General features: G+C 51.9%; 1 protein-coding gene across 1 annotated transcript; it reads right to left on the bottom strand.

The window, feature by feature from the left end:
* Positions 1-5689: 5689 nt before the first annotated feature.
* Positions 5690-6666, bottom strand: LOC135284602 (olfactory receptor 14J1-like). The gene has a single exon (XM_064396212.1). The coding sequence runs from the start codon at positions 6664-6666 to the stop codon at positions 5734-5736; it is 933 nt and encodes a 310-aa protein (XP_064252282.1). The 3' UTR covers positions 5690-5733.
* Positions 6667-22855: the final 16189 nt, after the last annotated feature.

Here is a 22855-nt window from a genome sequence, read left to right as displayed (position 1 = left end):
TCCAACGCAGCTTGCGCCTCTTGGGTGAGCGACCTAGGAGAATTAAGCTCCTCTCCCCCTTTCAACAAATTGAAAAGGGGGGCCAGGTCTATCGGTGGGAATGCCTAGCCAAGGCCTTACCCAATTCAGAGACCCATACAGCTGTTGGGCATCAGAAAGCGTTTGAATGGAATTCCGAATTTTAATTTTTTGTGGTGTGATAGTTGTTTTGCTAATTGTAAGACCTAGATACCTCCAGGGTGGCATTCTTTGAATTTTGTCCTGCTGCAACTCGAACCCTGCAGCAACCAATGCACTGATTGTTAGGTCAAGACTGTGAGCAAGTTCGTCATCAGTTGGAGCACAGACGAGGATGTCATCCATGTAATGGAAAATTGTAGCGTTGGTTGCCTTTGCCCTGACTGATGAGAGCAAGGAAGAGACATACCACTGGCATATTACTGGACTGTTCTTCATGCCCTGGGGCAAAACCGTCCAGTGGTAGTGCCTCCTAGGGGCTCCTCGGTTGATGGTAGGAACCGAGAAAGCAAAACCCGGAGCATCGTCGGGGTGTAGGGGAATTTGGAAAAAACAGTCTTTTATGTCAATTACAGCTAAATTCCAATTTTGGGGAAGCATTGTTGGGGAGGGCATCCCAGGTTGGAGGGGACCCATGTCTTCGATGACGTTGTTAATTTGTCGAAGGTCGTGAAGGAGCCTCCACTTCTCTTTATTAGGTTTCTTTATGACAAACACTGGGGAGTTCCACGGAGACGTGGTCTCCACCAGGTGACCTCGCTGCAGCTGCTCCTCTACGAGCTCCTCGAGCGCCTTTAATTTCTGTTTTGAAAGCGGCCACTGTTCTACCCAGACAGGTGTGTCAGTCAGCCAATCCAGTTTCTGGGTAGGGCGCTCCTCAGTGACCGCTGCCCTAAAAACCTGGGGAGCCGCTGGTAGGTCAATTCGGGCTCCCCATTGGGCGAGCAGGTCCCTTCCCCACAGGGGCTCCGTGTAATCTAAAACGAATGGACGTACAGACGCTAATTGTCCATCCGGTCCCATAATTTGCACAATGCTCTTAGATTGTTTTGCTAATTGGATCCCTCCTACACCTCGGATCCGCTCTGCTGAGTCCTGCAACTCCCAATGCGACGGCCAATCCCGTGAGGGAATGACCGTGACATCTGCTCCAGTGTCCAGAAGCCCGTGAACGAGCTTCTGGTCTCCACCTTTCTGTAGGCTGCAGGTGATTCTTGGTTTTTCTTTGCCTAGGGCCTGAGCCCAAGCCACCAATGGGAGGTGTGAGGATGTGGATGTTTTGGGTGGCTCGGAGTCCCAGGCCCCCTCAGGGATAGGAAGGGCTTGTGCCACAACTTGCCCCCGAGGCAGAAAGGTGGGAGGGCTGGCACAATACATGGCTACTGCGAATGTTCCCGGGTCTGATGATATGAGACCCGGGATGATGTGAATGTCTTGTGGTGTTGATTTGGAATCTCCAACTGTGACGAACCTACCCTTGGTCCGATGCCAGGTACCTGGGCACTCCGGGCTGATGGAGACGAGTTGGATATTTGAGTCAATAAGATGGAGTGGCTCCGCCAACTGCAACCAAAAGGGGACCGTCCTGGAGGTGGTTGTTAGGACTGGCCGAGGCACCTCCTGAAAAAGATCAGAAATAGATTCGTAAGAAGTTGAGTTTGGAAAAGTTTTAGAGTCTGTGGCAACAGGCAGGTCCCGCTGGAGGTCTCCCTCTCTTCCCTTTTCCCCGCGTGGTGGAATGGTGGCACCTGCCCTATTTTTATCGTGGTCCGGGGAGGAGGCGCGCTTGCAATTTAGTTTTTTGGTTGGTGTTGTGGGGTCCCCTGAGGCCGCTGTTTCTTTTTAAATTCGTAAAACTCCCGCCTCAGGGGACAGTCCGGCATCCAATGCCCGGATTGGTTGCACAGGTGGCACGGTGCATCCGTCCGGGGTTGCAGCTTTGGCGTGGTGGGCTGTCGGGACGGGGCAGCAGCAGCAGCTGTGATGACTTCCTCCAGGTCGGTGGCAGCTACCCTTCGAGCCGGAGCCCTGGGCTGCTTGTCGAGCTCCTCCGCGATGATGGCGACTTTGCGGTCGCAGACGTCCAGCATCTGATCCAGCGTGGGGGGAGGATCTAACGGCAGACTGAGGATGGCGGCCTTGCAAGCTGGATTTGCATTCGTCGCTGCCACCTCAGTGAGGATTCCCCTCTTAGTTGACTCATCATGGACCTGCGTCTCGACCGCCCTGTGAAGGTGCTCAACAAAGCTTAAAAAGGGCTCATTAGATTCTTGCATGATTTTCACATATGATGTTAAGGGGGTAGCAAGAGACCGTAAGGTGAGGAAAGCCCGCTCGGCTGCTTTGGCTCCCTCCCTTAAAGCCTCCACTGGAACATACCACGCTTGAGTCTGCCCATCCTCCCATGCCCCTGTCCCACACAAGTGGTCGGTTGTTAACACACCCCCCTGCAGATCTGAGGCTGTGGCTTGGTTTTCCCACAGCGAGGGTAAGATGTTACTAATTTCTCTTCGCCAGTGTTTTTCCCAAACAAGGAATTCTGTGGGGTTTAAAAGGCAGGAGAACAGCCGCCTTAAATCTGCAGGGGTGACCACTGTTTCAGAGAGTGTAGCTCTTAGAATTCCCTGGAAATATTCACTCTCCCGGGAGAAATCCTTTTGGGCTTTGCACAGCTCCTTTATCGAATGATGTGGGAATGGAGTCCAATGGGGCTGGGTTCTCCCCTCCCCCCCGGGCTGGTAGGTGACCGGGGCCGCCGAGAGAACTGGCAGCTCTGGGATCCGGCCCTCAGCTCCGCCCCCCGCGGCTCCGGACGGAGCGTGGGAACCGGAGCTGAGAGGGGAAGAGGGAGGGGGAGAGATAAGAATGGGGGCGGAGACGGATGACGACTTTGTCCCCGCCTGGGAGACGTGGCATGGGGGAGGCGCCGACGCCGGAGTGGGAGTGCCGCGGGGTGTAGAATCGGGAGGAGGGAGGGGAGGGGCGGAAGGAGGAGCAGTGGGAGGGGAAACCAGATAAGGGAAAGAGTCGTGGCGAGAAAGAAGTGGGTTTTGGGAAGAAGAAGGAATGCCGGCGGGAAGCGCCACGCGGTGTCCGCCATTTCGGGCTCCTTGTGAGCTATCCTGGAAGAGTGGGGTAGATGGCGGGGAAGGAGGAGGAGAAGTGGGGGGGAGTATTAAAACGAACTGAACTTTTACAGCTGCGAGTGTTCTTAACTGGGTGAGAAGGAGGACGGGGAGAGTCCCGGGAAGTTTGGCCAGAACTTTTCGGGACGGGGGACTGGGATTCCTGAAAGGGGCCGGAGCGATGACCTGGGCTCCGCGCGGTGCTGTCGCGGGCTGCCGCTTTCGGGTTTCCGCGCTTGGGGGCAGCGGGGGAAGGAACAGAACAAAGGGAACAAGGTGAACTGGGAACAAAACGCAAGTCAGACGGCTGTTTGCTCAGTTTCTTCTGGGACTTTAGAACTTTTCTAATTTGGAAAGCCCAGAAAGTAATTTGCGAAAGGGAAGAATTCCCTGCTCTAGTCAATTCTCCTAATTTAGTGCAAACTTGTCCCCAAAATCGCCAATCGTGAATTTGTTCAGGGGAAACTTCTGGGAACTGAGCAGAAAGCCAAATGACTAGTTTTTGAACTTCTTTTTTTTTCGAATTTTTCAAAACCCCCCTGAGAAAGGATAACAGAAACAAAGTTAAAGTGTCTTTTTTGAGCTTTGGTAAAATGAGCACCCATAATGAGATGGTAAAAAGCTCAAACCACCAACCCTGGAAAAATGTGAGAGAAAGGACTTTTGGAGCAACCCCCACCGCCGGACTATGCCGGCAAAATCGCTGGCTAGCTAGGGACTGCCGGACTATGCCGGCAAAATCGCTGCCAGTTAGGGAAAGCGAGAAACCCGGGCGAAACCAGGAAGCCGGACGAAACCGGCGGGCCGGACGAAACCGGCGCAAGTTACGAGAAACCCGGACGAAACCGGGAAGCCGGACGAAACCGGCGGGCCGGACGAAACCGGCGTAAGTTAAGGAAGTGGGGGGGGGAGAAAGAAAGGAGGAGAAAAGAACTCACGTTCCAGGAAGGGCGGCTCCTGCAAAAGGATCGACTCCGGAGTGCACGGAGCTACCGATCCCGGTCCCCGGGGGAGCGATACCCATGAAAATGGGTCTGCTATCCCACAGGGTAGGTTAACGTCCCATGAGAAACTTTCCGGTAGTTCAACGAGTCGAGCCCGCTGGCTCCGGGATTTCTCTGCCGTGGGGTCCGGTGATTGTCTCAGACTGCCTCACGTTGGGCGCCACCCTGCAGCGGCAGCGACTGGCCTCTGGATTCCCAGCTGCTGCGGCCAGTGCCGCCGGAAGTACCGAAGGGGGAAGGGCACTCTCCCGCGGAGAGACTTCCTGGGGAGAGTGCTTAAGGCGGGATGCCTTCAGGAGAGCGAGAATCCCCGGAGCTGTTTGGAGAGGAGTCGGGCTGCGTCTCGCAGGAGAAAGACAGGACCGCGCTGACAGGGAAAAGGGAGGTGTTTTATTGAAGGTGCGTCGTGCGCGGACAAAAATGCTTGCCCGGCAGGGCCTTATAAACAGGATACAATAACCAATCTGAATTTTTGAGAGGAGGGAATAACGCGTAACAAACATCTCGGATCTCCAGTGGGAATAAACTGAGGGTTGAACCCCAACCTCTGGCCCAATCACTCAGTGTCCAAGACAGAAGGTTCTGGATGGGAGGGCATGGACACTGAATAACGGACAAGCAGCCAGGGAGGGATTAGGAGAGATAAAAGTGTAACTGACGGGACAATCAAGAAGAGGGAGAGAGAGAGAGAGCCCGGGGCAGAACCATAAACAGGAATGGGGGGTACAGGAATAAACCAACTTAAAACTGAAGCACCCCTACATCTCCAGACAAGCATTCCCCTGCCGTCAGCCCTGGCACAAGCTGCAGGGCCCCAGGAAGGTTCAGCATCTGATGGGCACTGGCCACCAACAAGCAAAACCTGAGCCAGACTGAGTACCCCGAAGGCCACAGTGGGACCCTGATCTCATCCCACTGAGCCCTGGGAGAACAAGGAACACAAGGAGCCTCTTCAGAAACTGTTCCTTGGGCCTATTCCTGAAAGTGCCTCTGGAGGGGAGCAAAGCCTTCCTGCCCTGCGCTCAGGAGATGCCCTTTGCTGGTGGAGCTGCTGTGCTGGAGCCCAGCTGTGTCCCAGCAGTGCCCATGGCCTGTCCCTGCCTGAGGGCAGAGCACGGACACGCAGCAGGACAGTGACCAAGCTGCCAGAGCACTCCGGCCTCGCACCCACAGCAGGGCTGGGAAGGGGAGTGTGGAGCTGGGAGGAGCAGATGTGGAAAGAGGCAGGGCCATTGTCCCTGGCCGTGCTGCTGTGCTGGGAGCCCCTTCCCTCCACCTCTGCTCACAGGCACTGCCCCTGCAGAGCCAGAGAAGGGCTGAGGAAATGCCTTGGACACACAAGCCAGGGCAGCCATTGGTTTTTATTCAAATGCACAGGGAATGAACCTCCTGAAGGTCTTTGCATTACAAAAGAAAGGTAGATGTTCATGTAGAAATGCTCTGAGTAGTACTACAGTATCTTATAAAAAACATAACACTGGAAAAAAGAATAAGAAAAGGTCGCAATGAAAAAAATGGACAAAGAGGGACAAAAGGCTAAGATGGTCAAGAGTTACATTCTGAAGTTTCTGAGCAGAAAAAACAGTTTATTTTTTCTGAAAAAATAGAGTCATTATTTTCCTGAGGGAATCCTTGAGCTCCTGGTTCCTCAGGCTGTAGATGAGGGGGTTCAGGGCTGGAGGCACCACCGAGTACAGAACTGACAGTGACAGATCCAGGGATGGGAAGGAGATGGAGCGGGGCTTAAGGTGAGCAAAGATAACAGTGCTGACAAACAGGGAGACCACAGTCAGGTGAGGGAGGCAGGTGGAAAAGGCTTTGTGCCGTCCCTGCTCAGAGGGAATCCTCAGCACAGCCCTGAAGATCTGCACATAGGAGAAAACAATGAACACAAAACAGCCAAATACCAAAGAGGCACTAACTGCACTGAGCCCCAGTTCCCTGAGGTAGGATTTGGAGCAGCAGAGCTTGAGGATTTGGGGGATTTCACAGAAGAACTGGCCCAGGGCATTGCCATGGCACAGGGGCAGGGAAAATGTATTGGTTGTGTGCATGAGAGCATTGAGAAAGGCACTGGCCCAGGCAGCTGCTGCCATGTGGGCACAAGCTCTGCTGCCCAGGAGAGTCCCGTAGTGCAGGGGTTTGCAGATGGACACGTAGCGGTCGTAGCACATGATGGTCAGGAGGGAAAGCTCTGCTGAGATGAAGAACAGAAAGAAAAAGAGCTGTGCAGCACATCCTGTGTAGGAGATGGTGGTGGTGTCCCAGAGGGAATTGTGCATGGCTTTGGGGACAGTGGTGCAGATGGAGCCCAGGTCGCTGAGGGCCAGGTTGAGCAGGAAGAAGAACATGGGCGTGTGCAGGTGGTGGCAGCAGGCTACGGCGCTGATGATGAGGCCGTTGCCCAGGAGGGCAGCCAGGGAGATGCCCAGCAAGAGGCAGAAGTGCAGGAGCTGCAGCTGCCGCGTGTCTGCCAATGCCAGCAGGAGGAAGTGGCTGATGGACCTGCTGTTGGACATTTGCTGTGGCTGGCCATGGGAACCTGTTCATGGAGAAAGGACAGTGACAAGTCAGGAGAGGCTGCTATGAGCCAAACCTGGGCCATTCCCTGCAGATTGTCCCACTGGGACTCACCCAGCCTTGTTCCTGCTCTGAGAAATCCTTCCCCCAGGTCCCTGCCTGAGCTCCAGCTGTGCTGGCTGAGTGTGCCAGGAGCAGCCAGACCTGTGCGTGGGGACACCCAGGAGAGCAGCTCAGATCCTGGAAGGGCACAGCAAGGAGATACCCAGCTATGCCCATGATGGGATCTTAGGGAGGGGGCTCAGCTCATTTCCCTTTCCCATGGACTGCTTTGCCCACAGCCCCACAGGTGCCAGGGAAGCTTGGACACCCCATTGCCATGGACACCCCTGCCTGGCAGGAATGCCAAGGGCAGTGCCTGACTCAGCTGCTGCAAATGCCAGAGCCTCCCTGAGAGCAGCAGATAACAGTGACAATATCAGGGCAGGGCAGAAACAAGAGGAGATGCTGTGGTGCTGTGGCTGAGAGGGCAGGGCAGAGACAGCCGGGCACTCAGGACAGTGTTCCCGTGCCCAGCTGTGCCTGGCACCTCCCACACACCAACAGTGCCCTCCTGCCCCAGCACTGCTCTCTTCAGCCCCCTCTCCTTGTCTGAGCATCTTCCTGGGCCTGGACATTCCCTCCTGAGGGGAGCCTTGTCCCTGCCAGCGCGCACAGAGCCCATCCCAGCCTGTGTGCCCTGGCCCCGGCCCTACAGAAACCTGCCTGTGTGCAGGGCCCTGGCTGGGGCAGGCTCTGTGTGCAGGTGGGCAAGGGCAGCTCAGGAGAGCCCTGCTGGGCCCTGCAGAGGTGATGCTGCTGCTGTCCAGGGCTGAGGAGTGGCTGAGGGCCCTTTGGGAGGCTCCCAGCAGAGAGACTGACCACCCAAAGGTACAGTTCTGGAGTCTCTGTAAATGTTCAGACATTCCTTTGATGATCCTGTGTGTCCCTTTCAACTCAGAATGTTCTGTGATTCTGGGATTACAATTCCTGTTCTACTTCTCTCATCTCCCTGTTGCCTATAATCAAAAGAGAAAAAACCCTTTGCAAGAGTGTTTGAACAGTAAAGTAATAACCAGACATTTTTTAGATGCTTCCAGTTGTTCCAGTGGGGATGGGGCACACCCGGACCCTGATTTCAACAATTTATTACGGTGGATTAATTAGGATATTTAATAGGAACATCCAATAGCAGATTGAGTTGCCCCGGTTGCATACCCCTGGGTCAACCCATTGGAGTAGGTCCAAGGGCTTCTTTACCTTCACTTTTTGTTGTGACTGCTCACATTCTGGTAAACAAGTAAAATGTTCTTCCTGTAAGCCCTCCTCCTTATAATAAGACTACACAGTATTTCAGCAATGTATTTAGACAGTGATCTTATTGTTCTAAAATTTAAGAGAAAGCTTAGGAAACATACTGGAGTTAATTAAGAATTATATAATAAGAGAAGTATATAATAGTAGTTTAATACAGTTAGTAAAGAGTTTCATAAACTAAGCATTATACCTTTATAGCTATATAATAGTAATTTACAGAGCTATAAATATATTAAAAAGTATAAAATGCAAAAATCTTTTTGTCATCATCCCAACTTTCCCATCCTTCTCCAAGCAGAAAGCTGAAAACACTCTCAGGAAAGCTCCTGATCATTTCAGCAATGCCAGGCTTACCTTCTTTGCGAAGTGTCCTCCGGAGCTGTGCCCAGGCTGCTCTGGAGCTGGGAGCAGCCCTGCCCCACCCAGCCCCTCTCAGCAGCAGCACCTGTCCTGCTCAGGGTGGCTCCTTCCCCCCACAGCTTCTCCCCAGCGCTGGGAGCAGCTCCTCGGGCTGGCTGAGAGCTGTCCCTGGCAGGCAGCAGAGTCCCTGCCCCAGCACAGCGCCCTGGGCTGCAGGAGCCTGCTCTGCAGGACAGCCCTGGGCACCCCTGGCTGCACCCGCGGCTGCTCAGCCCTGCAGCAGAGCCTGGGAACAGGAGCTGCCCCGGGCTGTGCCTCGGCTGGGGCAGCAGGGAAAGCCAGCCCTGCCCTGGGGCCACATCCCTGCCCTGGAGCAGCTCTGAGAGTGCTCCTGAAAGCTCCTAAAATCTGTGGGATGTGCCAGCTCCAGGAGATCCCTGCAGGAACTGCAGCTTCTCTTCCCACAGCCAGGGAGTGACTCTCAAACCTGGGATGATTTCTGCTCTAGTGAGCCCTGAGTGAGCTCTGCTCTCTGCTCCCAGCCCAGGCTGAGTTTAACCCCTCTGTGCCTCTGTGCTGTGCCCAGGCTGGCTGCAGGCAGTGCCCCAGCCCTGCTGGGCTGGCAGAAGAGCTGCTCATCAAGAGAAATGTGCTTTTGAAGCTCTTCTTGCTTACCAGGAGCTGCCTCTGTGCCAGAAGCCCAGCCCAGCTCAGCAGCACAGACACAGCACCAGGACTTTAATGACCCTCTGGGGCTTTGTGCTCAGGCCCTGAACATCAGTCCCTGAGAGGCAGCTGAAGAAACCTCTCCAGAACTCCAAGTCAGAATCCAACTCCAAAGTTTCTTGGACTTTTAATGGGTCCCACTGAGGGACATGACTGAGAAAGTGTCCCCAGGCCCCAGGCAGGTGGGGACAAAGAGAAGCCAAGTCTTGGTGGCCTGGGGCACAGCAGCAGGGTCTGTGCCACCAAGGGCTGGGAGGGCTGGGAGGAGACACCTTGTCCTGAGGCCCTGGGGCCTCCTGGCACAGCCCCAGCCAGGCTGGGCACTGTCAGCCCCTTGTCCTGCCCTCAGCATCCCCCCTAGCCCACATCCCAGTGGCCTCAGGGATCTGCTGGAAGGAGTCCCTGGGGAGCCTTGCTCAGCAATGGCCCTGGGAGCTCCTCACTACTCCCAGGGAATGCAGGTTTTTCAAAGGACTTTGGGTTTGGCTTTTGCCTTGGCGATTCTGAGAGGTTTTTGCAACCATGGCCTCCAATTTTCTGCTGTAATTAGTCCCTGGAGAGGCTTTGTCAGTAACAACACTCAGTGGGGCTCATTAATTCTTCAGGGTACTTCAGTTATTTTCAGGTACTTGGTTTCCCTTTTGATACAGACTCTGGGAGAGGTTTGTGCAATCATGGTCCCAATTATCTGCTTTAACGAGACCCCTGAGAGCTTTGTACTGGCACTCAGTGGGGCTCATTAATACTTTGAGATACTCAAGGTTTTTAAAATACTTTGAATTTTCCCTTTCACATTGAGTCTTTGAGAAGTTTTTGTGCAATCATGGCCTCCAATTTTCTCCTCCAAGGAGTCCATGAGGAGCCTGTGTTGGGGATAGACCTTAGTGGGACCCATTCATGCCTTGACACACTTTGGGGTTTTCTTCTGACTTTGACTCCTGGACAGGTTTGCACAATCTCCTCTCAGGCCCTGAGGTTCCAGGGCTCAGCTCCAAATGCACCATGGGGCTTATTAGCATCAAGCAAGTCCTGACAATCCATGGCTCTGCCTTGATTTCCTTCTGCTCTAGTGCTGTTCATCAGGAGGTTTTCCTGCTGCAGAAATATTTCAAAGATCTTCTAGGAAATATGTATTCCTATTTTAAAGGATGTCTTTTATTACTTTTCTTATTAAACAAGCGGTGATTGAAGCATTCTGTGACTGATATTGATCCAGGGACTCTCCTAAGGAGGTCTGGCCTGTTCAGAGAAGCTGTGCCCTGGGCTCTGACCCAGTGTCAACAACCGTGCTCCACATTCCCCATCCCCATCCTGTCTCTCCTTACTCACTTGGGATCTGCTTTGCTTGGAGATCTGACTGCACACAGCCAAAGAGGGGCTTTGTCTTTTTAATTCTTTGAAGCAATCTAAAACTCTTGAGTTTCTCTGTTGAAAACATAGACCATCCTCAAGTCTGGGCCAAGCCCAAGGTGTCACCAAGGTGCCATCAAGGCCACTCCAGGCCTGCCCTGGGCCAGCTGTGAGGGTGGATCATCATCCCAACCTGCACTGGGCCGTTGCAAAAAGCCAAATTCTGCCTAGTTTGATGTTGATTTCTGTCTGCTATTAATTGATTTAGTAAACACTTCCATCCCCCCTTTCCCACAGGGTGTGTTCTGTAGGTGATAAAAACATGGTCATAATATATTTTAAATCATGTGCTGTGAACATGGCCCTCATTAGGCCATTAAAACAAGGTGAGTCCTGCCTCTAGTCTTTAGCTGCCCTACACAGCTCCTTGATTTCCCTGTAAACCAATGGTTGATACCTGGGATTCTGCTCCCTTCTTTCATCATGTCCTGGGGCAATGAGGAGTTTCAAGACTATTTGCCAGTCTCCTTCCTTAACTGCTTCCTTCCAGATCCTTTCCCAGGAATCTTCTAGGGTTAAGGGGAGAGGTGGCTCTGGGGAATCCAAACTGTCTTCTGGGGAGGAAGAATAACTGGGAGCAGAAACACTTGGATTAGAAATAGTGTGACAGCCAGGCTTAGTATCCTTGACCATGGCGTTTATATTCTTGCCGGAAGGTGAGTAAAGGGCGCTGCCATTTTGTCATTTTCTGGAGCTGTGGCCCAGGGTGGGGGTGGAATGAATGACAGTGGAGGCGTGACCTGCAGTCACGGGGGTGGAGTCTGGAGGTTCGTACAGAGTGGAAGAGAAGGTTGTGGTAGCAGGAAGTGAAGGAGCCAAGATGGAGGGAGGATGGTCAGGCTCCCGAGCCACATTCGGGCTTCTTCCATCTTGGGTCTCCAGGGCACAATGCTCCAAGACAGCGTGGCCATTGCCATCTTGCACCATCATGGAAAGTCCAAGAAAGGCAGGTTTCAGGGGAGGTCCCGGGTTAGGAGTGACTGATGGATCGAGTTTTCAACACACAGCTTGCTGGTGAAGGGTCTCAAGGATGGTGTAGAAGAAGGGGAGCATGTGGAGTGCAACGGGGTCCCTTTTGATTGAAAGGTTGTACAATTTCAATCCCACAGAATCACAAAATTCGGTGGTATGGATTTCGTCAGCATAAGTGTCTGGAAAATTTTTAATGATCCACCTCACAATTGATTTTAATTTCTTCTTTGAAAATATTTTGTCATGATCAGTGAGAATTAGCTTAAAGTGTCCATATAAGCTCCTTTCTACTTTGGACAACTGACCACCCACTTTTCTCCTTCTCGCCTTGGGGGAACAGCCACCGGAACACCCCAAATCAATTATGGGATGTGGATCCATATTTTAAAAACACGGTGGCAAAATAGGCGATAAATATCCTGCATTTTCCCAAACCCACCTGCAATCCTCCACAGGAGGAAACCGTCATCATCCCCACCAATGCTGGCTCAGGTCCCTCGAAGTGATGGGAAATCCACCGGGCCAGGCACAATCCACAATCCCAGGGAGCACTGGCTTATCTCTCAGCTAACCTCAGCTGTCACAACTGAATGTCAGGGTCCCTGCTCAGGGGCCAGATGTCACAGTGAGGGTGGCTGCAACAAAGAACTTCAATAATGGGGTGAAAAACAATAAACATGGAGAAGTTGAGCACAGTACGAAGGGCACTATCGAAAGACCTGAGATAAAGGGGAAGCAATAACACATAGCCTTGGGGCTAGAGAACTAGAACAATACCCATATAGGGAAAATAAGTAACCAGTAGGGAAGCAGAACTTGGACAACTTAACATAACAACACTAAAGGCTTATGGGAGAACTCCCAAGCTCATCCTAAGTTAAACAAATGATTCCCAGGGCTTGAACCTCATGCCAGGTTCTTTCGGGGTAAGATCTGGCTGACTCTGAGTTACAGCCAAGCTAACTCCCACACTGCTGCTTTGCATCGGGCCCTTGGGACCATGGGGCCCAACAGAGCCACAGTGATGTCCTTGGTTCCACGAGGCTCCAGAGTGTCACAATGGTCCCTTGGATCCATGGTGCTCTGCAGTGTCACAATGGCCCCTTCATTTCACAAGACTACAAAGTGTCACATTGGTCTTCATAAGAAGGAAACCACAGAACCCCCATGTTTTAGGAGCTGATGATCGGCAGCCACCAGAGGCCAAGGCAAGCCTGACCTGTCTGTCCTGGTAGGTTTGTCTGGTAGCAACCCTTGGATCTTCAAAATTATGAATGTGGAATCCTAATTTCAGACATTTGTGCTTGGAGAAGGAGGATTTTTTCCACAAAAAGAAAAGCATAGAGCCTTTTCCAGTGTTTGGAAAACAGGTCAGTACTGGCACTCAGCAGTTAAAGACCATCCAGACCTGTCTGTCCTGGCAGCTTTTCTCTGGCAGCAGTCCTTGGATACACAGAAATTTAGAGGTGGAATCCTAATTTTGCCCATGGATATCTGGAAAAGATGGACAGTTCTTTTCCATACAAAGGAAAGCCCAGAGCCCCAGTGTTTCAGGGGCAGATGGGAGCGGCCTTCCACATTCCAAGGTCAGCCAGACCTGTCAGGTGACTCCTGGGAGGCCAAGGCAGCCAGACCTGTTTTGTGTTCTCTTGGTTCCATAGGGCCCTGCTGTGTCACAATGGCTCTATGCTTGCATGAAGTCTTGCAACATCACAGTGGTTCTCTTGCTTCCATGATGTCCTGTGGCATCATAATGGCCCCTTGGTTACAAAAGACCTTAAAGATCTTAATGGTCTCCATGGTCCCAAAAGGGCCCCACAGTGTCATAATGGTCTTTGTGTTCCATGAAGCCCTGCTGTGTCACCATGGCCCCTTGGTTCTGTTGGGGCCCAGTAATGCAACAATGGTTCCACAGCTTCCCACAATGTCACAATGACCCCTTCCTTCTATAAGGCCCTGCAGGGTCACAATGGCTCTTTGGTTCCCTGGGGCCCCAGAGTGTCACAATGATTCCATGGGGCCTTGCAGTGCCACAATGGTCTCCATGGATCCATGGTGCCCCACAGGATCACAGCGGCCCTTTGGCTCCATGAGGCCCTGAAATGCAACAATGGCCTCTTGGTTCCACAAAGCCCTGCTGCTTCACACTGGCCCCTTGGTGACGCCGGCAGTTTATATACAGACATGAATGGAACGGGACCACACCTGAATAGTGTCGTGAGCTGTTTATTTAAGAAGCATCAGTCTCATTACATGGCTATGGCAATGGATAGATGCGAGCAACTCGCTATCCAGACAGCAGGCCGAGGAAATTTAATGTTGCAACATATTATAAGATAGTTTCAGACCCAGTTTCAGCCAATCACAGAAAGCATAAGCATATTGACAGTAGTTCTATCCAACCACATGAAGCACACATAGCTTTGGTTAAAATAATAGCAGCTTTTTCTCTCATACAATGGTTTGTTTATAAAAGACAAAGTGTAGAGCCCCATTCATATTTAACCATCTAAATATTTACTAAAATATACTTTTTGCAACTTAGAAAGCCAAACTACAAAGCTTTATTGTTCTATTTCTCATGTCTTCGCTACTGCCGATATATCTTTTTTGCTGCTTTAGCATTTCACTATCCTTACTGTCTCTGAGGCCATTCTTTTTCTCAGCTTTCCTAAAATCCTCTAATCCTATGGGTTCCCACACTTGGGACCATGCAGCTCAACAGAACCACAGTGATGTCCTTGGTTTCGTGAGGCTCCACAGTGTCACAATGGTCCCTAGGATCCATGGTACTCTGCAGTGTCACAATGGCCCCTGAATTTCACAAGACCCCAAAGTGTCACAATAGTCTCCATGATTCCTCAAGACCCCAGAGTGTCACAATGATCCCATGGTTCCTCAAGACCCCACAGTGTCACAATGATCCCCTTGGTTCCACAAGTTCCTACAGTGTAACAATGCCCTTTGGCTCCACAACGCCCCACAGTGTCTCAGTGGTCTCCATAGGAAGAAAACAGCCGAGCCCCAGGGGCAGATGAGAGGCAGTCACCAGAGGCCAAGGCTAGCCAGACTTGACTGTATTGGCAGATTTTGTCTGGGAGAAAGCCTTGGATATAGGGAATTTTAGAGGTGGAATCCTAATTTCAGCCATGGGAGCCTAGAGAAGATTGAGAGTTCTTTTCCATAGGAAGGAAAGCACGGAGCCCCAGTGCTTCACAGTCAGATGGGAAGTGGCCCTTGACATGTCAAATTCAGCGGGACCTGTCAGACAGGCCCCAGAAGGCCAAAGCAGGCAGACCTGTTCCATGTTCCGCTGATATCATGGGTCCCCACACCATCACAATGGTCTCCTTGATTCCATGAAGTCTCGCAATGTCACAATGGCTTCTTGGTTTCATGAGCCCCAACAGAATCACAGTGGTCCCTTGGCTCCGTGCTCCAGCTTGCAAGGTGCTCTGCTCTCCCTCAGGTGCTCTCAGAGAGATCCAATCCCAGCTGGGCACCTCAGGGCACAAGTGGCACTGCCTGTTCTTGGGCACACAGCTGATGTCTGCCTGGAATGGGGCACAGGTTTTAATACCTGTTAGTTTCATAATATACCAGAAAATATTTCTTATCTGGATTACTTGAGTACTTCTAAGAACTGGCAAAGTTTTCCCACCAGGAATAGGAGTTTCCTGGATCTCATGGATTCTTCTCCTGATGGCAGGAGAAAAAATACTGATCTTCCCCTCTACCTTTCCCAGCAACATTCAGTCTAGTATTTCACGGCCCTCTTCCTTTAGGTGTTTCCAGCTCTCCTGGTAAAATGGCCATGTCTAAAGACATCTCTTCATTTAGAGCAGCTGGATCTATGTTCTTCCCCTTGCTCCCAGATTTCCTCCTGCAGCTGTTCTCTGGTTATTCCAATGTGTCTCCCTTGACTGGCTTCATGCTTTGAGCATCAGGGAGTTGCCCAATTTTTCAAAACTTTAAATACCTTCTTAGTCAGCATCTTAGTTGTGTTTTTATCTTTTATATCACCTCTTCCTATATCTTTGTCTAAAATTCTTCCCGTATGGCAATCCCTTGTGGATGGTGGACATGTCAGATGTTGCGGCCACAAGGAGCTCAGGAAAGGGTTTTAATGTTCATTAAATTTATTCAGTTTTATCCTGTTCACATTTTTTATATTGGCCATGAAGAGAAACCTTTCTGTGCCTCTGAGTCTCACCAGCTCCTGGTCTCTCAAAGGACACAAAGCTGATGAGTTGTGGTTCCCACTCCAGAGGCTGCACTTGGACCTCCCTCCATAGCCAGAGCAGAGCTCCCTTGTCCCAGAAAGTGCCTAGCAAAGGAGGGATGAAGGAAACAGGAAAGGCTGTGGGGATCAGGGCCAGGGCAGAGCCAGGGAGAAGAATGACTTTGGCATTTGATGGAGCTGTGCCTTCCCTTGGCTTTGTTGGCTGACAATCAATGAACATCCCTCTGTGTCTCAGGCAGCTCCTTCTCCAAGGAAAGCAGGTGGGAGTTGGAGCCAAGGAGCTGAAAGCTGCAGGTGCAGCCTGGACTGGAGGGAGCTGAGATTTGCACAAGGCTGCTCTGAGTGCCAGGGCTTGGATGGGGGAAATGGTGAGGTGGGGGTAGGGACAGAGTCTGATTGATTGTCCACCATGAAGGGTCTTGATTTTCATATCTATTCAAACTGCATGAGGTGGTGCTTGGATTCAGTGCCAATTGGAGATTGCACATATCAGTTTATTAAGAGGAAAAAAAACCTAAACAGGACCTAAAAAACATTTTTCTCACTCATGTTTTAAATAGAATATATTCCATTTTAATAGGCTTCTGAAATCTGTGTAATTAACCACAAATGATTTGAAATCTGAAATCAAATTATCCCCAGAGGCTTGGCTTGTTAATGAGTTCTGAATGTTAATGAGCCCTGGGACACTGAATTCCTGCACTGATGAGCTGAAGGCTGAACAAGCCTCTGGAGCAGTGAAATCCAGCAGCAGCCTCCAAGTTGCTGAGGATGTCAGCAGCCCCCACTGAGGCCATCCCTGCCCAGAGACCGTGGGGGATTGGGCAGACAAGGAGAGCGTCCCTGGGGCTGGGCCAGCAGAACTCAGAGGCACCGGCGGCTCCAGCTGGGCAATGGAGTGTGGAATGTGGCTGGGAAAGTCCTGCCTGGGCTGTGCCAAGCAGGACAGACAAGCCCTGACTCCCATCCACTAAAAAACTCTCTCAAGGAGACATTCAAAAGGAATTACAATTGTTTCTGTACTCTGTGTTTTATGCACAGGAAAAATACCAACAAGAGATTCTGAGAAGCTGAAAACAACCAAACAACCTTTACTGGCAACTTTAGAAAATCAGAGAAATTTTAGCAAAATATTTAATACAACATTCCATCACCAAAAAACACTTCTCAAAGCAATAATTTGGCCTTTTCGACTTCACAAACTCTAAGCCTGTTCAATTTAAAGCTAGTCAGAGTTTGCAAGGGGAAAAAAATAGAAGAAGTAGACACAGAAAGAGAGAAAGAAAAATAAGATTTATACAAGCACACACAGAGCTACCAACTGCTGGATTCCAGCAGTGTTCAGACAGAAATTCCAAGAGAAGGTAGGGCCAAGATGTGTGCTTGCCTTGTGGTCAGCCTTCAATACCCCTTGGTCTTCCTGGGCCCTTCTCCCAGGTGGGACTTGGGCTCATTTGGTCACTCAGGAGCTGGGCTGGGGCTCCAGAGGTGACTGTGGAGCATTGCCTGTGCTTTGCCAGGGACTGGCAGCCACTGCTGGGCTGGGATAGAGGCTCTGGGGGGATTGGGCTTCCAGGGCAGGGCAGTGCTCCAGGGCAGGGCAAGGCTGGATCTGCCCATTCTTCCCCGACACATGAAATATTTTGAGCCAACAATCTCCTCCAGTCTGTCACAGTATGCAATATTGGAGGTGAAGTCCCAGTTCTGGCCATGAGCACCTGGAAAAGAAGGAGAGGTCTTTTCCATAGGAAGGAAAGGGCAGAGCCCCGGTGTTTGGAAGTCAGGTGAGAGTCTCACTATGCCAGCCAGACTTGTCAGTAATGGCAGGTTTTGTCTGGGAGCAGTCTTTGAAATTAGGGAATTTTGGAGGTGGAAGCCCAATCTCAGCCATGGGTGCCTGAAGAAGCAGGACAGTTCTTTCCACAAGAAGAAAAGCATGGACCCTTCCCCAGAGATTTAGGGACTGATGAGAGGTGACCCTCATTAAACCGTTGTCAGCCAGTCTTGTCCTGGCAATATTGCTATGGAAATAATCCCTGGATATAAGGAAATCTGGAGATGAAATCCCAATTCTGGCCATGGGTGCCTGCAGGTGAAGGAGAGATCTTTTCCATATGAAACAAAGTATGGAGCACCAGTGTTTCAACAGCAGATGAGAAGAGACCTTCAACATGCCATGGTCATTTGGACCAGTCAGGCAGCCCACGGGAGGCCAAACCAGCCAGACATGTTCTGTGTTGCTGTGGTTTTAAGACGCCCTGCAGTATCACCATGGTCCCCTTGGTTCCATGGGGCCCTGCAGTGTCCTAAGGGTGTTTTCATTCCATGGGGTCCAGCAGTGTCACCATGGTGCTTTGGTTCAATGAGGTCGCACAATGTCACAATAGACCCTGGGTTCCAGAAGGCCCCACTGTGTCACAATGGTCCCAATGATTCCATGAGGCCTTGCAGTGTCACAATGGTCTCTTTGGTTCCCCAGGCCCCACAGTGACACATGACTCCTCTGTTCCAGGAGCCCTGCAATGTCACAATGGAGCTTTGGTTCCATGCAGCCCTGCAGTGTCACAAAGGCCTCTTGGTTTCTGAGGCCCCACAGCATCACAATGGTCCTCTTGGTTCTGTGAAGACCCCCAGGGTCACAGTGGTCTCACTGGTTCCATGAGGCCTCTCAGAGTTACAATGCTTTGCTTATGCCATGTGGCCTCATAGTATCATAATGGTCTCCATGATCTCATGACTCCATTGTATGTCACAAAGGCCCCTTGATTCCATGAGGCTGTGAAGTCTCTTAATGGTCTCTCCATTGTTCCATGAGGCCTTGCAATGTCACATGGACCTTTGGCACTATAGGGCCCCACAGTGTCACAATGGTCCCTTGGTCTCACAGGGCCCCACAGTGTCACCATGGCCCCTTGCTTCCATGGGCCCTGTGCTGCTGCATTCCCCCCTCCCCTTCTCAGGCCGCCCTGCCAGCTCAGAAATGCTCCTTGGGCCTCAGCCTTGGCCAACAGCCCCTGGGCTCAGCTCCTCTGCAGCTCAGCACAAACACTGTCTGCTCCAGGCACTGCTGCTGCCCAACCAGCTCCTGGTTTCTGTAGGAGCAGCCCTGGGAACTGGTTTTGTTCCCTCAGGGGCACAACATCCCAGTTCTCACACTGCCAAAGAAAGCTGTTGATGCCAAGTGTGGCCAGGATGAACCATTGCTGTGACTGCAGCCCCTCTCTTGGGGCCCTACAAACAGCGCTGCAAAAGGAGCCCCTTGGAGCTCTCCTGGGCCAGCGACTCCCTCTGAGTGGGGCCTCTCCCAGCCGGGAACTCTCCCGTTTGCTGCACTCAGGGATCCTGAACAACGAGGGAGCCTGGGCCGATCCCCCCACTCCTCCAGGCTCAACCCTTCACCCGCTGGGGAGATGCCAAAGCATCCACAGGGAGCATTTCCTGCCCTCAGGGGAATTTGTCACAGGTGCCTTGCACTGACTCTTTGTGTCTGTGTGCACACAGGAGTGCCTGTGCTGGGGAAATGTGGCAGAAATGCTGCTCTCGGAGGGGTTGGAGTGCCTTGGATAGCTGAGTAAGTCAGGTCTGCAAGTGAGGTCAAGTCACAAAGTCTTAGTCAGCTCTGTTTCTAAGAGCTGTTCTTTTGCAAAGTTTAATATAAGTTATAAGCTGAGTTAAATACTGCTATGTGTTATTCCTCTTTTAAATTGGTAGGTCATAGGCTGTAAAACAGGTTAAATACTGTTAAGCTCGGCTCTTTTGCTAAATTTTGAAGTTGAAGGTATCAGTTAAGATTTAAGTTAAGTCCTGTTAAGATTGAGCTCTGTTCAGCTTTTAGGCCATATTCCTTTTATCCTTGCCCTCACTGTCCTTGTGTCACACACTCACAGGGACAGTTCTCAGTTCATTTCTGGTTTGACTGCCTGGATTTGGTTTGGTTTTGTTGTTGCTTTGTTCCCCCCGTGTGCCTGAAGTGTCCAGTCAGGAGCAGAGTGACTCTTGCCAAGGAACTTGGTGGTGCTGTCCCTTAATATTAAATCTGGATGTTGCTGATCCCTTGCAGGGATTTTTTCAGTGCTCTCAAGCCCTTGTTTGTAACAGGGTGAAGGAGCCCTGGCCCAGGCTCTGGCCCTGGAGGACACGGGGATGCTGCCGGGGAGTCCCTGTCCCCCTGTCCCACCCCCCAGGGCCCCGACGCCCCATCCCCATGTCAGGCTCTGGGGTCGATCTCGTGGAACATCCTCTGGGGGAGGCTGCGGCGCCGGGGGTGGGGGGACCTGGGGGGACAGGGGACCCCACTGTGCACGAGCAGGGTTGGACTGCTCTGGGGGAACTGTGAGGGGGGGCTGGGGCAGAGTGACCTCCCCAGTGACCTCACACAGCCCTCTGTGATGTCACACAGACCATGTGATGTCACAGAGCATCTGTGATGTCACACAGTTGCCTCTGTAATGACACAGTCACCCTGTGATGTCACAGAGTCCCTGTGATGTCACAGCCCACTACTGGATGTCACAGATCACCTTTGTGATATCACAGTGCCAACGCTGTGATGTCACCCTGTGATGTCATAGAGCTGTGCTGTGACATCTCAGAAGACTCTGTGGTGTCACAAAGTCACCATGTGATGCCACTGTCTGTTTTGTGATGTCACAGCCTGATCTATGATGTTACACAGCCAACTAGTAATGTCACAACTCACTCTATGATGTCACAGAGATACCCTCTATGATGGCAGAGTTTGTTCTATGGCCTCACACTCTAGTCTGTGATGTCACAGACAGCTCTGTGATGTCACAACCCTCTCAGTGATGTCACAAAACCCTCTCTGTGACGTCATACTGCCACTCTGTAATGTCACAGCACACACTTTGACATCACAGCCTGCTCTATGATGTCATACAGCTATACTATAATGTCACAGCCTGCTCTGTGATATCACACAGAATCCCGTATATGATGCTGTAGCTGTCAGATGACCTCACACAACAAACTCTGTGATGTCACAGCCCAACCTGTGACTTCACACAGCCCACTCTGTGCTGTCACACAGCCCCTTGCTGACATCACAGCTGCTCTGTGCCTCTAGGACACAGCCACAGAGGTGCCGCTGTGACACAGCCCCCTCTGGGACATCCCCCAGCCCCTGCCAGTGCTGAGCCCCTGTCAGCTCTGTCTGTGCCCTGCTGGTGTCCCTGAGCTGCCCTGGCAGTGCCCCAGCCCTGCTGGGCTGTGCCCAGGAGCTGCTCCTGGCCAGAGCTGTCTCTCTGCAGCGCTGCTCTTGCCAGGAGCTGCCTCTGGGCCAGGAGCCCGGCCCAGCTCAGCAGCACAGACACAGCACAAGGACTTGAATGACCCTCTGGGGCTTTGGTGCTCTTTGTGTCTGCCATGGCCAAAGTGCTGCCCAAGCTGGCTCTGTCAGGGCCTTGCAGCCGCTGCCCATCCCTGTGCCCTGTGCAGCCCAGACTGTCCTATGGTGTCCCTGCCCTGCGCTTCTGTCCCTGCAGGCTGTCGTCATCCCCCGGCTGCCCCACCTGGCTGGCCCCTTCCTTTGCTGACAGCTCTGCCTCCTGCCTGCCTCTGCCTGCCCACACAAAGCCTTGGGCTGCTCCAGGCTCCTTCTGGGGGATGTGTTGCACCACAGCCCTGGCCTGGCGAGGGAATTCCTTTCTCCTGGTGTCCAGTCTGGGCCTCCCCAGCTGCCCTTGTGTTATGTTCCACCACAGTGAGGGGTGCAACAATTCCCTCAGGGCCCGGAGTCTCAGACCTCAGGCAGGCACCGATGACCAACAGGGAAAGGAAGGCAAGAGGATGGATCTTGTTTGGAAAAACCCAGGATCCTTTATTGTGCCAGGGAACCAAGACAAGAAATGAAGGGGGTGGGGTCATGAGTTTAGAGGTGAAGTTTAGGGTTGGGGTCCAATAGTAAAAGGAGCAGGGGACTGGAAATGGGTGGATCAAGGAGGACAATCAAGGAAAAAATCTAAGCTGGAGACATTGCAGTAGAATTTAAACCAATGAGGGTACAGAAAAGGAAGAACATTCTGGGGCCATTCCTTATTTGACCAGATGGGGTGGAGAGTCTTTTCCCGGGATTGCAGAGGCACACTCCAGAGGGTGGAGGGGTGGAATCTGCTTTCAATTACACCCCTTACCCGATGGTGTCTGTCTGGGTAGAATCCCTACCTCATGGGGCAGGGGCACTCCACACCCTTGGTGCCATTATTTCTTTCTCTAGCTGCTTTTTACAAGAAAAACTCGTCTCTGATACCACCCTTCACTCCCTCCCAAACTACTCCTGTTCTGTCCTCAATCTTAACACCACTAAGCCCAGAGCCATCAGCCTCTCCCTCCTGGTTATATGATGAGGTCTCCAAACCCCATCTTGGGAGATTTTTCAGTCTTTTCCAAGGTCTGTGAAAATGGAAAAATAGTGATCAAAGTTATTTTAACCCAAATCTTGCAGTGACAGAACAAGAGTCAATATCTCTGAACTAAATGAGGATGGATTTACATTTGTTAAAAGGAGGAAATATTTTAAAATTATGACAGTGGCACAAAACTGCAACTGTTTTTCCAGAGAAGGAGATGCCTCATCCTCGGAATTGTCCAAGATCAGGAGCTTTGTGCAACCGGACCCATAGAAACCCCCTCATCCCCAAGGACAGAATTCCTGTTGTGTGGGTTCTCTGATGTGCTGGATGCCCTCACAACTCTTCTGGCCAGAATGTCTGCTGAGGGCAGCCAGGCTGCTGCAGGGGCAGGGACCTCACAGCCATCACCATGGCAGCCCTGTCCCCTGGGCCTGGCTCTGCCCTTTCCTCTGCCCCTGCCTTGTCTCTGCTGGCATGAAGAGTTTTCTCATTCATATCTTGTCCCCAAGGTGCTGGGGCCAATGGCTTCCCAGGCAGGCTCCTGGAGCAGAAGTGGCTTTTCAGAGCCCAGGCAGAAATGAGCCCTGAGGCAGCAGCTCTGCAGTGCTGGCCACCAGGCCGGGCTGCCAAGGGAGGCTTCTGGCCATGGCCTGCAAGCAGCTGCTGCTGCCAAAGTGCCTTTGGTGCCTCAGGCTCTGCCTGGCACAGCTCCCAGCACGCCACTCTGCCCTTGTGCCCGAGCCCTTCCCT

The sequence above is a fragment of the Passer domesticus genome, chromosome 21 (genome assembly GCF_036417665.1).
Source record: "Passer domesticus isolate bPasDom1 chromosome 21, bPasDom1.hap1, whole genome shotgun sequence".
Taxonomy (NCBI): Eukaryota; Metazoa; Chordata; class Aves; order Passeriformes; family Passeridae; genus Passer; species Passer domesticus.
The sequence above is the reverse complement of the archived record's forward strand: the minus strand, read 5'-3'. Positions and strand labels throughout refer to the sequence as shown.

Excerpts from the sequence above, each read along its gene's own strand:
- LOC135284602 (XM_064396212.1), bottom strand. The coding sequence starts at position 6,666 with ATGTCCAACAGCAGGTCCATCAGCCACTTCCTCCTGCTGGCATTGGCA.